A 12,866-nucleotide genomic window follows, 5' to 3' on the forward strand; every position below is an offset into this window, starting at 1 on the left:
TAGAGAGGTCACGTTTTATATTAAGGAAGTTGCTAGTTTCATCATGGATGTCATTATTTTCATTTAATAAGCGATGGCTTTCTAGTGTTAAGAATAAATAAGTGTTAAACAAGTATTCATTAAAGCATCATACTCATTAAATAATTTGATTGTTGTTACTGCAATAAATCAGAAATTTTAATAATTTCCGAGGATTTTTCTGAGCGAAGCCACCGCGCCTGAAATTATAAGATAAGTCTTAAACCTTGTTACGTGGGTCAGAAAGAGGTGTTAAAAATTAAGGAAATTAAAGGGGCAGAAAATGTAAATTTATTTTAGAAGCTTTTTTTGCTTTTTTTATTTGCTTTAATTTGCTTAATTTGCTTTATCTACTATATTATAGGGTTTATCCTTCTAATTGTAATAATATAGTATTATGAAGAAGGCTATTTCACAGAAACTCACAATAAATTAAATTACCCAAGTTTTCATCCATATGCCACAGAAATCGAAGTATGCGCTTTAAATATTGAAGAAATCTGTATCTAAACATAAATACGGCAGTTTCACTCAGAAAATTGCATACCTTTAAACTAATCTAATTTTCTTGCATGAATTGCAAAAATGATCCTTTCTAATATTTTAAGATAACAGTATCCTTTAATCCAGGTTTTAGATGCAGATTATTAGTTTGTTGTACATCGTTATAAGATACATCAGACTGTCATAATCTAATAATCCTTCTACGCTTCGTAATATTAACTTTTAAGAAATTTATAAATACTTAATCTATGCTTATCAATAAATTAATGTTTATTAATAACTTCTAAGTTTTTAACTTTTCGCGACTAAACATAGCTCATTTTAAAATATATTTATAGATTGACATTTCTGTCTTGGCAATGCATTTAATCCAACCAAATAGGCATTAACTATTTGATATAAGTGATTAGGTTCTGAATTTTAGGTACCAGTTTAAAGCATTAGTCATTGTTCCCTCAGACGTTTCAGAAATTTGAATGTTTACCGTTTTGTATAAAACTTAATTGATTGACTTTCGCATCGAAAACATGAAATAGTTTAGAATTGGATTATGTGTACTATGGCAAAGGGCACGATTTATATCTGTCTAAAGAGACGGAGGCTTTCGTGCAGGACTTTCTGAAAGAAACTAGCTGGTTTTTTGGTCAAAAAAACTTAGGAATTTTTCTTAAAATACAACACGAATTTTAAATTTTAGAATTATTATTTTTAAAATATAGCAGGAGTTTGAAATTTTGGAGCAATCATAAGCCATTTAATGTTTCTAATTCTTGGTATCTATAACCGTCTCTAAATGGAAACTAAAAATTAGTACGAGTAGCATTTCTATACTGTATTGACATCCATGCACGAAACATCTATTAAATAAAAGAAGATTATTAAATTATTATTATTTCTCTTTCCGACTTTGAAAGAATAGAAAGCAATAAATGTTGGTACTTTCAAAATATGAGAAAATGAGAAAAGAACATTTTGATTCCGTCATATCTGATTTCACTGTTCTGTACCTAAATATGGTATGCGTCTTTTTGCCTGAATACTTCTGAAAAACATCCTTCATGTAGAAGATACAGTCTATAAATGTTGTCAGTAAATTAATATCCAGCAAAAAATAAAAGTATCAGTCTGGGTTCATGAAGTTCGTGAAAACGTTCAAACTATTCATGAAAACAAAACTCTCTAAGCCAAATCAGTTACCATTAATTTTCATGCATGTAACCCGTGCATGAAACTTTTCAGTCAAGTAACTGATTTGGCTCAGAGAGTATTAGCGAAAGGAGATAGGAATGAAGTGGCATCTTTTGAGACAGTTCAGTTTGTAGTGAACACAGAATTAAAGTATCCTTCGATCATTCGGTACGATGTCTTTATTTTGGAGAAAAAGCATCTGAGAAATGAAATTTGGATTTCTATCATACTAAACAGATACCTGTCTATCCACAACACTTTATTTGCCATATTTCTCACCCTTTGACTCCATTTTTTTTCTACCTTATCAAGACAACTCTATCGGTAAACGTTTTCAGAGAATTCAAGCTATCCAAAACGATACGACGACCATCCTGTAAGAAATGGCAAAACTAGCATTCTACTAAGGCATGATATTGCGTCATACTTAATAATATTTTTAACAAATGGCGCCACAAGACGGCAGCAGCTAATCGAATTAACGTTTGGGTCTATCATATTGGTGACAACGAACGAAGACATGCCGCTCCAAACACTGATGATGGAGGACGCCATAAAAAAAAGGCCCAACTAGGCACATTCATCCACTGGAATCACAGACCATAAAGACAGCGACCAACCAAATTAATGCACATGATTTGCAGTCCCACTCACGAAGCAGGTGTCATTTAGTCTCGCATTAAAAAATGCTGGCAGGGAACTCTATACAGTCCTCGGTGACCAGTTAGCTCTCGCAAGAAGAAACAATTGCAAATATCGAGAAAGAATGCTCAAACATACGCTCTCCTCTACGTTACGATGTTTGGTTTCTACGCTGTTGCCACTCTCCAAAGACACTGAAGCACCCACTGAAAAACACTTCGTAACTTTAAGTGACGGCAGGTTTAGGCGAGCTAACACCGGCATCCACCACATTGCCATTGGTTCTAGGAATGTCAAGAGCAAGGATGTATATTCAAATGTTACATCAGAGCTGACCAAGTAATATTTTTATTAGCTATTTGAACTTATTTCAACTTAGCTAGATGCAAAATAAAGTTTTATTTCCCTTTAGAACAATCCGTCTGAAGGTTTTTAATTAAAAGAATTTTACTTTCTAAACACACATCAGTCGTCTGTCTCGATGTGAAAATATACTTTCCGAACATCTGCGCCATTTCATAACACATGCTTTCCTTTAATTTTGTCATGCCTTAACATTCAATATCATACGTTTACATGTAACAACTGGCTGGACGAAAATTCAGATACTATCAGCACAGCCATGCATCTCCTCGCGAGAGATTGGTGGTAGGGAAAGAGGGATGGGAGACTCTCAGACCTGTCCCCCCCCGGGGGTGATCTCCCTGAAAACTAGGGCCGGAACTGAGGTAAAATCAGAAATTAGTTGCATTTTTTTATAGTCTAAAACTTTTTTTAACTCCTTTCTAAGAATTATTGGAAACCAAAAGGCTAATAATAATAAACTTAGATAAGATAATAAAGTATAAGAGTTAATTTATATTTCAATAATTAATGGTGACATAATGCTGGGTCAAAACGTGAACTTACAAGCGCCATTCTGACTCAAAAGATGGCTACGAATATACACTTAATGGAAATCAGAGTCTGGCCACATAGGACAGAAAATTAAAGAAATATCAGAAAAGAAAGAACATTAAAGAAAGGATAAAATTTTAAATTATTGTAAATAATGCCTACAGAGTTTTGTTACTTTAAATATGATGTTTTAAAATGGAGTTCTTTGATGCGTTTTCAGAGTTTAATTTTGACAATTACAGCTTCTTTTTAAAATGAATTTTAAATATTTCATAGCTAACTTGGTGCTCCACATCGGAAGCAAGTGCCTCGACTATCAGTCCAGAATAACCTCGACAATCGTCTGATCTTAACTTTATATACTAGAAGAAACGCAAAGATAGTTCGAGTCGTGAACATCTCCCGGAACTATGCATGCTTGTGCTCCTAAAATTGTTTACACAGCAATGCTTGTGTGTCATTTTCAACACCTCAGTCAGCTATTAACTCGAAACATGGTTACTGCTGTAAAAGACGGACGACAGCTTGCAACACGTATTATATAATAATTTACGTTTCGGACGACAGCTTGCAACACCACGTATTATATAATAATTTACGTTTCCGTGCTTATAAAATGTTTGTGTATATTATGAACTACTGTTGCAAGTAACTAGACATTCACCAATTAAAATGGAAATAGCCTGTATAAAAATAAATACGCTGCTTCTCAAACATTCCAATTCCACTGAAGATAAAAAGGAACCGTTTGCTGATTGCATGTGGACAACCCATGGTTTGATATGACAGAGTGATTTGTGTCATTTATGGTTCGATGAAGAAAATAATATGTTTAGTTATATTCTGAGTGTATACTAATATGTGGTAACAGAATAAAAGGAAAACACTATGAAGACACTATGTGTCTTTTAAGAAACTGTGCTTTAGTAAATAATTCGGGAAACATAGGAGTATCAAACGTTGCTCTGAAACGCGAGAAAAGAGTGTCGTACAACCAAATAAACTTTTCTGAAGTAGATAGGCTGCATAAATGAATACAAATATTTAATGGAATCCTCTAAATTAAAATACGATATCATTTACAGTCATACAAATATTTATATAGAAAAGAATAAATCAATTAATCAGTTACTTTCTTGATATTTCTTCAAATTAATTAATCAGTTACTTTCTTGATATTTCTTCAAATTAATTAATCAGTTACTTTCTTCATATATACTTCATTGATACGTTTTTCATATATATTTCATTCATACGTTTTTCATATATACTTCATTCATACGTTTTTCATATATACTTCATTCATACTTTTTCATATATACTTCATTCACACTTTCTTCATATACTTCATATTCAAATTAATTAATCAGTTACTTTCTTCGTGTTCATCAGTTACTTTCTTCATATTATCAGTTACTTCCTTCATACTTCATTTCACGTCTTCATATATTAATTAATCAGTTACTTCTTCATACACTTCCTTTATTTCTTTAAAAAATTCTTCAGTTTTTGAAATTAATCACATATTAAGATTTCAGTCGTTAAAAACTGGAAAGAAATAACTAACTAATTTCTAAAACTAATCAAAGCAACTATTTAAAATCAATTATTTAAAATGCGTGGAAATCAGCTTCACCTTTCTAAACAGAATGCTGTAGTAAGAATGTTGCAAAACTCAAAATTTAAAACTTTTAGCACTCTTTTATTAGAATCAAGTATACCTATGTCGATTACAGCAATTAGAGTAGATCCACTAACGCAAATCATTAAATACTGCACGTGTTTAACGGAACAGTATATCATATTTCAGTGTTGATTCGTATCATAAAATGACAGTAAAGATTCTGAAGCATAATTTAATTAGGCTTACAGAGTTGCAAGGTTTTCAGATTTAACAGATGCAAGAGCGTAATTGAATTATAATTACTTTAATAAAATTGTGAAATATTTTTATTTAAAAAAATTCAAATTAGCATGAAGTAATGAAATACACGTACAAAATACAAAGTAATGAAAATAATAAATTTTAATTACGAACTTTTATTACATTAAATATTATTATTTATTATCTGGTACATGCTATCTGTCTACTGTACAACCTGAAAACTAGCGTAATGCGATATTTATATTACTAAATTATGAGCAGTTACATAATACTACTTTATTTGTTTAATCAAATTTATCAGATGTGTTATGTACAAGGCGGGGCTTAAGATTTTGGTAATAAATGACGAAATGGTGCGCGTTGTAATCGGAAATAATTTCATATTGTTTTATAATACTAGTAATACAATTTTTTGAATGGAGTAACTTTCTTCCTTTTCCTTTTCTTTATCTTGCTTTTAATAAACATTATAATGGTTCCAATGAAGTCATAAACAGCCAAGAGAGAAACACCAAGCCACATTCCCATGTATCCACCAATAACACTGAATACTTCAAGACTCTAAAAAAAGAAAAGAACAAAGGAGGATATTAAAATGCTTTGCCGCTTTAAGATTCCTTTTAAATAAATAAAAGTTATATTATTCTTTAACTCACAGTTTTGTATTTTTCTTTAATTTCAAACATTTCTAGGTTATTCGCATATCAAAGCACACGAAGGTTATCTGCCTAATAGAAGAAATCCTTCGTGAAGGTCTTTTTAAGGGAAACTGGCTCCTATTCACGTTACAAATAGGGAAAATCATGAAAGTCATCTATGCAAATAGCCCATTCGCCGCGGAAAGAGCAAATGTCAAATTCTCAGTATTCAGCTGTCTTAATCACTTCGCCCACTGGTTGGGCTATTTCGCAAAAATGCTTTCATAGATGTACAAAACCCTCCCCAATCTAAAGAAAACTTTCACTTAGCTAAATTCTTACCAGACTTCATCGTGAATCTTTTAAACTTTTGTCATGCTTTACTTTGATAAAATCAAAACACTGAGGTGAACTAGCTTGGTTGAAGCCAAGGTGAACTTCCAAACGTAACGCAAAAGGTCTTAGTGTGGCTAGAGTTTATGGAAAATATGACCTTTTAATGGGACTATGAAGCCCCTATATTTCAGTAATATCCAAGTGGATCTTTGTTGTCTAAAAGTTCACAAGGAAGAAATGTGTGACTTTACAACCCGTTCAGTAGCAATAGAAGCTACTGAAAGCTGTTTTCTTCCAAATTGGTGGACTCACGTATATACTGACGGTTTAATGAAGACCAAGATATTGGCGAGGGAGATGGTGTGGTGTACCCAGCAACCTATTTTCCTTCTGTAAAGCAATCGGTGTTAATATCACTAGCTCTGATGGAGAACTGGAAGCAACTTATATGACTATGCAACAGCTTTGCTAATGTAGAACCTCGTTCGCCGAAACCAGCATTCTTTCGGACTTTAGGTCTGTCTCTCAGGTTCTTAACAGCAACCGCAGTGGCGACGCAAAATGCATTTATGAGTGTCTGTATCTTTTGAATGATACTGCTGACTCAATAATGCTACAGTGGGCGCTACCGCACTGTGGAGTACACCGGTGTAAGAATGCAAATTTTCTGGTAAAAAAAAGAAAGTCTGTCCTCCCCAAATCTAGAAGTTTTATGAACTTTCATTCTGCTAAGATATGAATATTGATAAATACGAAATTGTATAAGATTCGTGATTCAAATTTGCAAACAAAAGCTAGGGAAAACGCTTGTTAATTTCTTTTAGACGAGAAATATAACATCCTTCATTCTTTTGAAACTATAGTTGTTGAAACTAAGCCATTCAATATTTTGATCGAGCATGATTACCTCAATTCTCCTCCCTTTTACATCAGAAATTCTCTAGTGTGTTATCTTTGTGACTCTGGAAAACCTATGGACAAAAAACATGTGCCCTTCATTTAATAGTTCTAATTTCCGACTCCCAAAATACTAGGAAGGAAGAGGCTAACGGTTTACGTGCTAAAAACTAAGCATTTGTAAATAAATAAATAAATATTTCCAAGAGCATGTAAAGATCTCCTCAGTATGCAAGCTATAATATGCATAACTTAATGGTAAGGTAATCCATTCTTTTGCTCCGTTAAGTGATGAACATTAAGTTCATTACTTTTCTGGCAAAACGTGTCTTTAGATTCTAAAGTGCTGTTGCTAGAACTGCTTTATATTCCTCGATTAGCATATTGTTGAGATCAATTGTTTAGGATGGGCGATTTGATCTGGCTCACAGTCGGAATAAAATAGGTTTGGAATAAGTTAAACACGATTTAATGAATGTAACTTTCACCAAGTTCAGATGTCAACACAATAAAATAGGTTTGGAATAAACTATCATCTCATCAAAGTTGTCATAAAGTTAAGAAAATAATTATCAAATACATCTTCATAACTCAAAACTTAAAATATTTCGGCCACAGAAAACGATGAGCATAGTTACTAATATTAAAAAACTCCCCCAGAACTTTTATACTATGATATATGCGGACGAACTCTACAGCTGAGCATCATTAAGCGTTAAACTGAAAAGTAAGTAGCACGCTATATGTAAATGAAAGAATTAGAGACGAGACAAACTGAAGATTTAGTGGGGTGAAATTGATAATCTGTAATTTTGTAGAAACTAACGCATGTAATTGTACGCAACATAGTACATAATAAATGTTTACATGTTGCCATAAAATAATAAATCAATATCCTACCTCCGATGTCATAATTGCGCATAAGTAACCACTCGGCAACGGGCGCTACACAGGCAAACAACGTTTTCCAGCTATTTGCCCACGTATTAGGTGCCCATATAACATAGAATGCACATTGTTTCTTCAATTGGGGTAAATGATGTATCACTCAGTTCTGCAATACGGCGTTCCTTTAGTTGATCAAGAAGTTGTGTGTTGTCGTGAGATTATTGTTAAACAGAAGGCACACTTTTTATATTTTTCTGTAAAGCATTCGCATTGTCTGGGTTCCCAAGAAAATTTAGTGCCTTTAGCAAAAGATATCATCAGAGCAAACTAAACAGCGAATTCGAGCCATGCATTTCAGTACTCTGCTGTCAGTACATAAATTACTTAAAGCTCATTTCTCGAACTTATTTAGCAGCGATGCAAACTAAGCTTACTCATAAACGGGAAGACTGGTGTAAGTGTACTTTGTCACTTTAGATACTCTGGTGTGAAAAGTAAGAGAATTTTAACATTTGGTTGATTTTCTTCAGAGGTGAATGATAGATCTAAATGAAATTTTGTGTGTAAGTTAACATAATAAAACTAATACTGTACTACTATAAAAATAGTAAAACACACTATACTACTCTAAAAATAGTAAAACACCAACTGCCTTGATTCTTCTTCCATCGCTTTTTGTCTCTGGCATTCATTCCCCCTTCTGACACTAAAACGTGTCGCGTGCGCACGAGTTCGTAATAAACTGAAAGCACAGGCCCGATAAAAGGTTAATAAAATTTATTCTTATCAAAAGAAATATAGCAGAACGCCGGAATATTCCTCAGAGATACTCGTACAAGTGTTCACTATATCACGCAATTTAATCAGTAGAAAGCAAATATGTTAAATAGATCTCAATTCACAGCGCCTTTAAAAAGAAAGCTAATCCGATCTCACCCTTAAATCGCCATAATAACAACAGCAGCTAACTAAACAACTGAGCTGAGTTGTTCTCTCTCTGCTTTTTTATAGCTTTCAATCGGTCACGCGGCGTGAGATCATTCTAGTAAATTCTGCTTCTCGAGATTTCTGGAAAGCAAAAAGAGTGGAATTATGGTTATATCTAACATAGTGTTCAATTACATTTATTCAATTTAAATATAAATTACCGAGATAAACTCTTACTCAATGTTAAATGCATGTGCTCCTGTATTTTTACTTTCCCGACTTAATTTTCTCTTAAAATTCGTCTAGCGCTGCACTGCAGGGGAAAATAAAATAAATTTTAATTGTAATTCTGCTAAAATTAACTATCTAAATATAAATTCTTAACAATATGTTTCTACTTACATTAAATTAGTTAAATTTCACTGCTATTTTGAGGGATATTATTTCGTATGGCTTAATGTTATCAAACTAGCGGTAGATAAAAGTGAACATATTACGTGGCGCCTATTATACACGAATGGCGAAGTATTAACGATTTTAAATATTATAAGGAATTGTCATTGGTATGTGGTTAGCTCATCCAGGTAGAAGATCTGTGGTCTCAATCCCGGAGAAGGCACGGTTGATTTTCTATTTCTTGGCTTCGAAAAGTTTAATAGGCTCTACATTATATTTTGGAAGGATGCACCAGATCGATAGTTAGAAGTGCAATTACTTTTGGCCTTACAGTAATTCAGTCTTATATATCTGGAATAACTAATTACAAATAAATGTGTATGGAATTTGCGTACACGTATGCACACATCTAAGAAAGAAAGAGAAAATATGTTCAAGCACTTACTTAAATAAAAACATTTTCCAGTAAATATTTTCTTATTACAACAAAGTGATATTTTATCACCTAAAGACTATACAAAAGTATATTTATTTAAAGTGACATTTTTTGATAATTTTACTGAAGCACATGAAAATATATTAATTTGTCAGTCAAAACCTCTTTCCCATTAAACTTTTTATTACTTACCAGTGTTGTATTTCCTTCAGGTTCGTTTCAATTTATAATGTCATACAATCTTAAGCAAACTATTGCGCATACCACCAGATGAATTTACTCATACAGTAATTTCATCTGGTGACATGCGCAACACACTTACCGTCCCAGCATGCATGATTCTAGTTTTATAGTTGTTCTTAAATTCTGCAACAGATGGCGTTAGTAATACAGCAAAGTACTACAAGAGGTAAACCGTTAGTTACAATTCGCCACTCATTTCACATTTAAGAAGGGTTTTGAAGAAGAAAAAATTGAAACAAAATGAAACAAAATGAACAAAATGAAGAAAAAATTGAAACAAATGGAACAAATGAAAATGAAGAAGAGAAGGAAATAAAATTTCAAACCATAAGCATTTATACTATACTATGGGAGTAGATAACTGGAAAACATTGCTTTGCAATACATTATACCTTACTTTTATCGCACAAGAGAAATTCTTTTAAAGTGAATGAAATAACAGTTCAGATAGCGACTATTGATTACCAATAAAAATGTCTAAAAGCAGTCCACAGAAAATAATTTATGTTTAAAGAGAAATTACATTTTGAATCGGAAGGAGGAACAAGAAAACTGCATTTTACATATTTAAAATGGTGAAATGAAATTAACCAAATATGTACTTTACCTCATATTTTGGATTGTAAGTAATGTTGGTAATCTCGAATCTGTCAAACAATACATCAATTTCCAATGTTGAACACCTAATGCAAATATAAATCTTGTAAATAGTTGTGAAGATAAATTAACATACTTTCTTAAACAAAAAATTACGGTTATAAAATAAAATGCAGCAATTTAAATTGATTAAAATAACTTAAATTTAAGAAAGAATAATAATAATTCTTAAAAAGAACATATATGGGGTTTTGTAGAAAATGCGACAAAAGGTTAAATTACATTCCGATAAAAATCGCATCTGTATATTTATCTAGTGGAAAGGTCTTCTCGTAAGCTAAAATTAATCTTTTTTTCACATGAAGTTCGCAGCAAATTTCTTTGCTCCGAAGAATACACATAGTTCTTCAGAATTAAAGGATAATCTGAAAGACATGCTTACTGATTTCAAGTTTTCAACAAATGTTCAATGGTGTAATTATTTATGTTAAAGATCTGTAACTAAAAGCGAAACTAGGCTTCTCTGTATTGGTTTGAGCCATGAAATACGCAAATTAGACAACTTATAATACAACGTATTATGCAATGGATGCATATTGAAATTTTGGTGTTTAGTGGTGTTTAAAGTTAATGTGATTTATGACAGCGATCAGGATTCGTTAAATATAATTAAAAAGCTATAATTTAAGTGAATGGCAAAACTGTCAGTTAACTGATAGACCCGAGGGGAGGAGAGGGAACAAACACAAATGAAGAAAGACAAATATCTTATTAAAGTTTAGAATTAGGTAAAATAATTCTTAGCCTAGCACAGATTTTGAATAAAACTACCGATTTCTAGAATGATCAGACATAGGTAATTTTTCTTCTTCAGAGAAAGTTTTAAAAAAAGGCTCCTAACGAAGCTTTTGTATTAGAAACACTGGCATTTTTCTCTATCATTAGATCCCTCAATAACACCCAAAACGTAGAACCATTTGGAACTTGGGAGCAGTGAACAGACACCCTGGCCAAAGGCGGCGAAGAGCAACAACTGTACCCAAACACGGTTTTCTATCATTGTTAGATCCAAGAATTTGTCAAGCGTCTATGTGAAAAGCCGTAGTACAGAAGTACGAAATCTTCAAGAGGTTGGACTTTATGCAAGAAAGGCGGTGTCGTCGTCATGTCAGACAAAGCCTAGGGAAGTACGGAAATCTATCGTTTATTGATGAGTTCAGATGCGGCCTCCCAGATCAAAATACAGCTAGAATCGTATTAGGCCGCATCTGAGCTCATCAATAAACGATAGATTGCCCTACATCAAAATACAGCTTTTGCCGACACTCAATTTGCCGTTCAGCCAGACACGCAATTTGCCATCCCTTGTTCATAAATGGTTACATTTCCAATGAAGCGGTTTCATGGTTCGGATAGAATCATCAAAAATACCCACGCCGAGATCCATTTTTTGATAGAGGTTAAGTAACCTATCGTATATAGGTGGACGAGGAATGAATGAACCCTATTTAAGTCTAATAAGGAGGGTTATTAGGCAATCATTTTGATAATGGATCACAATGCTTGTCCTCATCGAGCAGCTCTAGTGTCAGAATGCTTGGATTAGAAGATATCACTTGAATAAATTGGCCGCTTTACTCACCAGGCTTGAATCTGATTGAACATGTGTGGGATGCCTTAGGTCACCGAATTGCACCGCTTTGAATGCTTCTCCAGAATCTCCAGGATTTCAAAAGTACACTGATTTGCAGTTCCATAAGAACTGATCCAAGTATTTTAAATTCTATGAAATTAAGATGTGAAGTTTGCTTTTTTATTACGGGGATCATACAACATATTAAAGCATGATTTGCGGGAAAGCAAGCGAGACCATGCTTCTGTCATTTTTAAATTTGCAAATAAGAACTTCAGAGCGAAGAACTAAAAATCAATTTTACGTTCAAAGAAAGAATTTAGATATATACGCAGTTATGCAGAAATATCAAAACAATTCAAATATACGGATGGAGCACAAAATGTTACAAGGTAAGCATGAACATAATTTTATTCAACAATAGTAAATTTTAATTTAACTCTTTATCACAATCTCTTGAACCTGACTGAGCCCTGTGTGAGATTCCTTAGATCACCAAACTGCCCCCCCCCAGCTTGCGAAATACCTCCATGATCTGAAAGTGCACTAACGGGCAATTCCACAAAAACTAATGAAAATTATTTTTAAATCATAAGTCATATTTTTAATTTTAATAAGTCAAGATGTGAGGTTTGCATTTTTATTTGAGGGGGATGAGATCTTACAATATATTAAAGAAAGATTTGCTGCAAAACAGGGCAGATCGTGTTTCTGTATTTTTAAATTTGCATAAATTTAACA

At 32.9% G+C, this 12,866-nt stretch overlaps 1 protein-coding gene across 2 annotated transcripts in view; it reads right to left on the minus strand.

Moving 5' to 3' along the window:
• Positions 1-5,252: 5,252 nt before the first annotated feature.
• LOC118195076 (degenerin-like protein asic-1) overlaps positions 5,253-12,866 on the minus strand; it is a 63,692-nt gene continuing 56,078 nt past the window's right edge. The window contains exons 13-14 of one of the 2 annotated variants that reach the window (XM_035366311.2): positions 10,503-10,578; positions 5,253-5,695 (exon numbers count right to left, since the gene is read on the minus strand). In XM_035366311.2, coding sequence (XP_035222202.1) covers positions 5,531-5,695; positions 10,503-10,578 — 241 coding nt within the window. In that variant the 3' untranslated portion in view covers positions 5,253-5,530. Of the gene's footprint in view, positions 5,696-9,844; positions 9,982-10,502; positions 10,579-12,866 lie in introns of those variants that run through there. The other variant, XR_015038323.1, reaches the window with a different exon arrangement.

Source organism: Stegodyphus dumicola, chromosome X1, assembly GCF_044657685.1.
Source record: "Stegodyphus dumicola isolate Sdum_Otavi_A_Nest chromosome X1, ASM4465768v1".
Lineage (NCBI taxonomy): Eukaryota > Metazoa > Arthropoda > Arachnida > Araneae > Eresidae > Stegodyphus > Stegodyphus dumicola.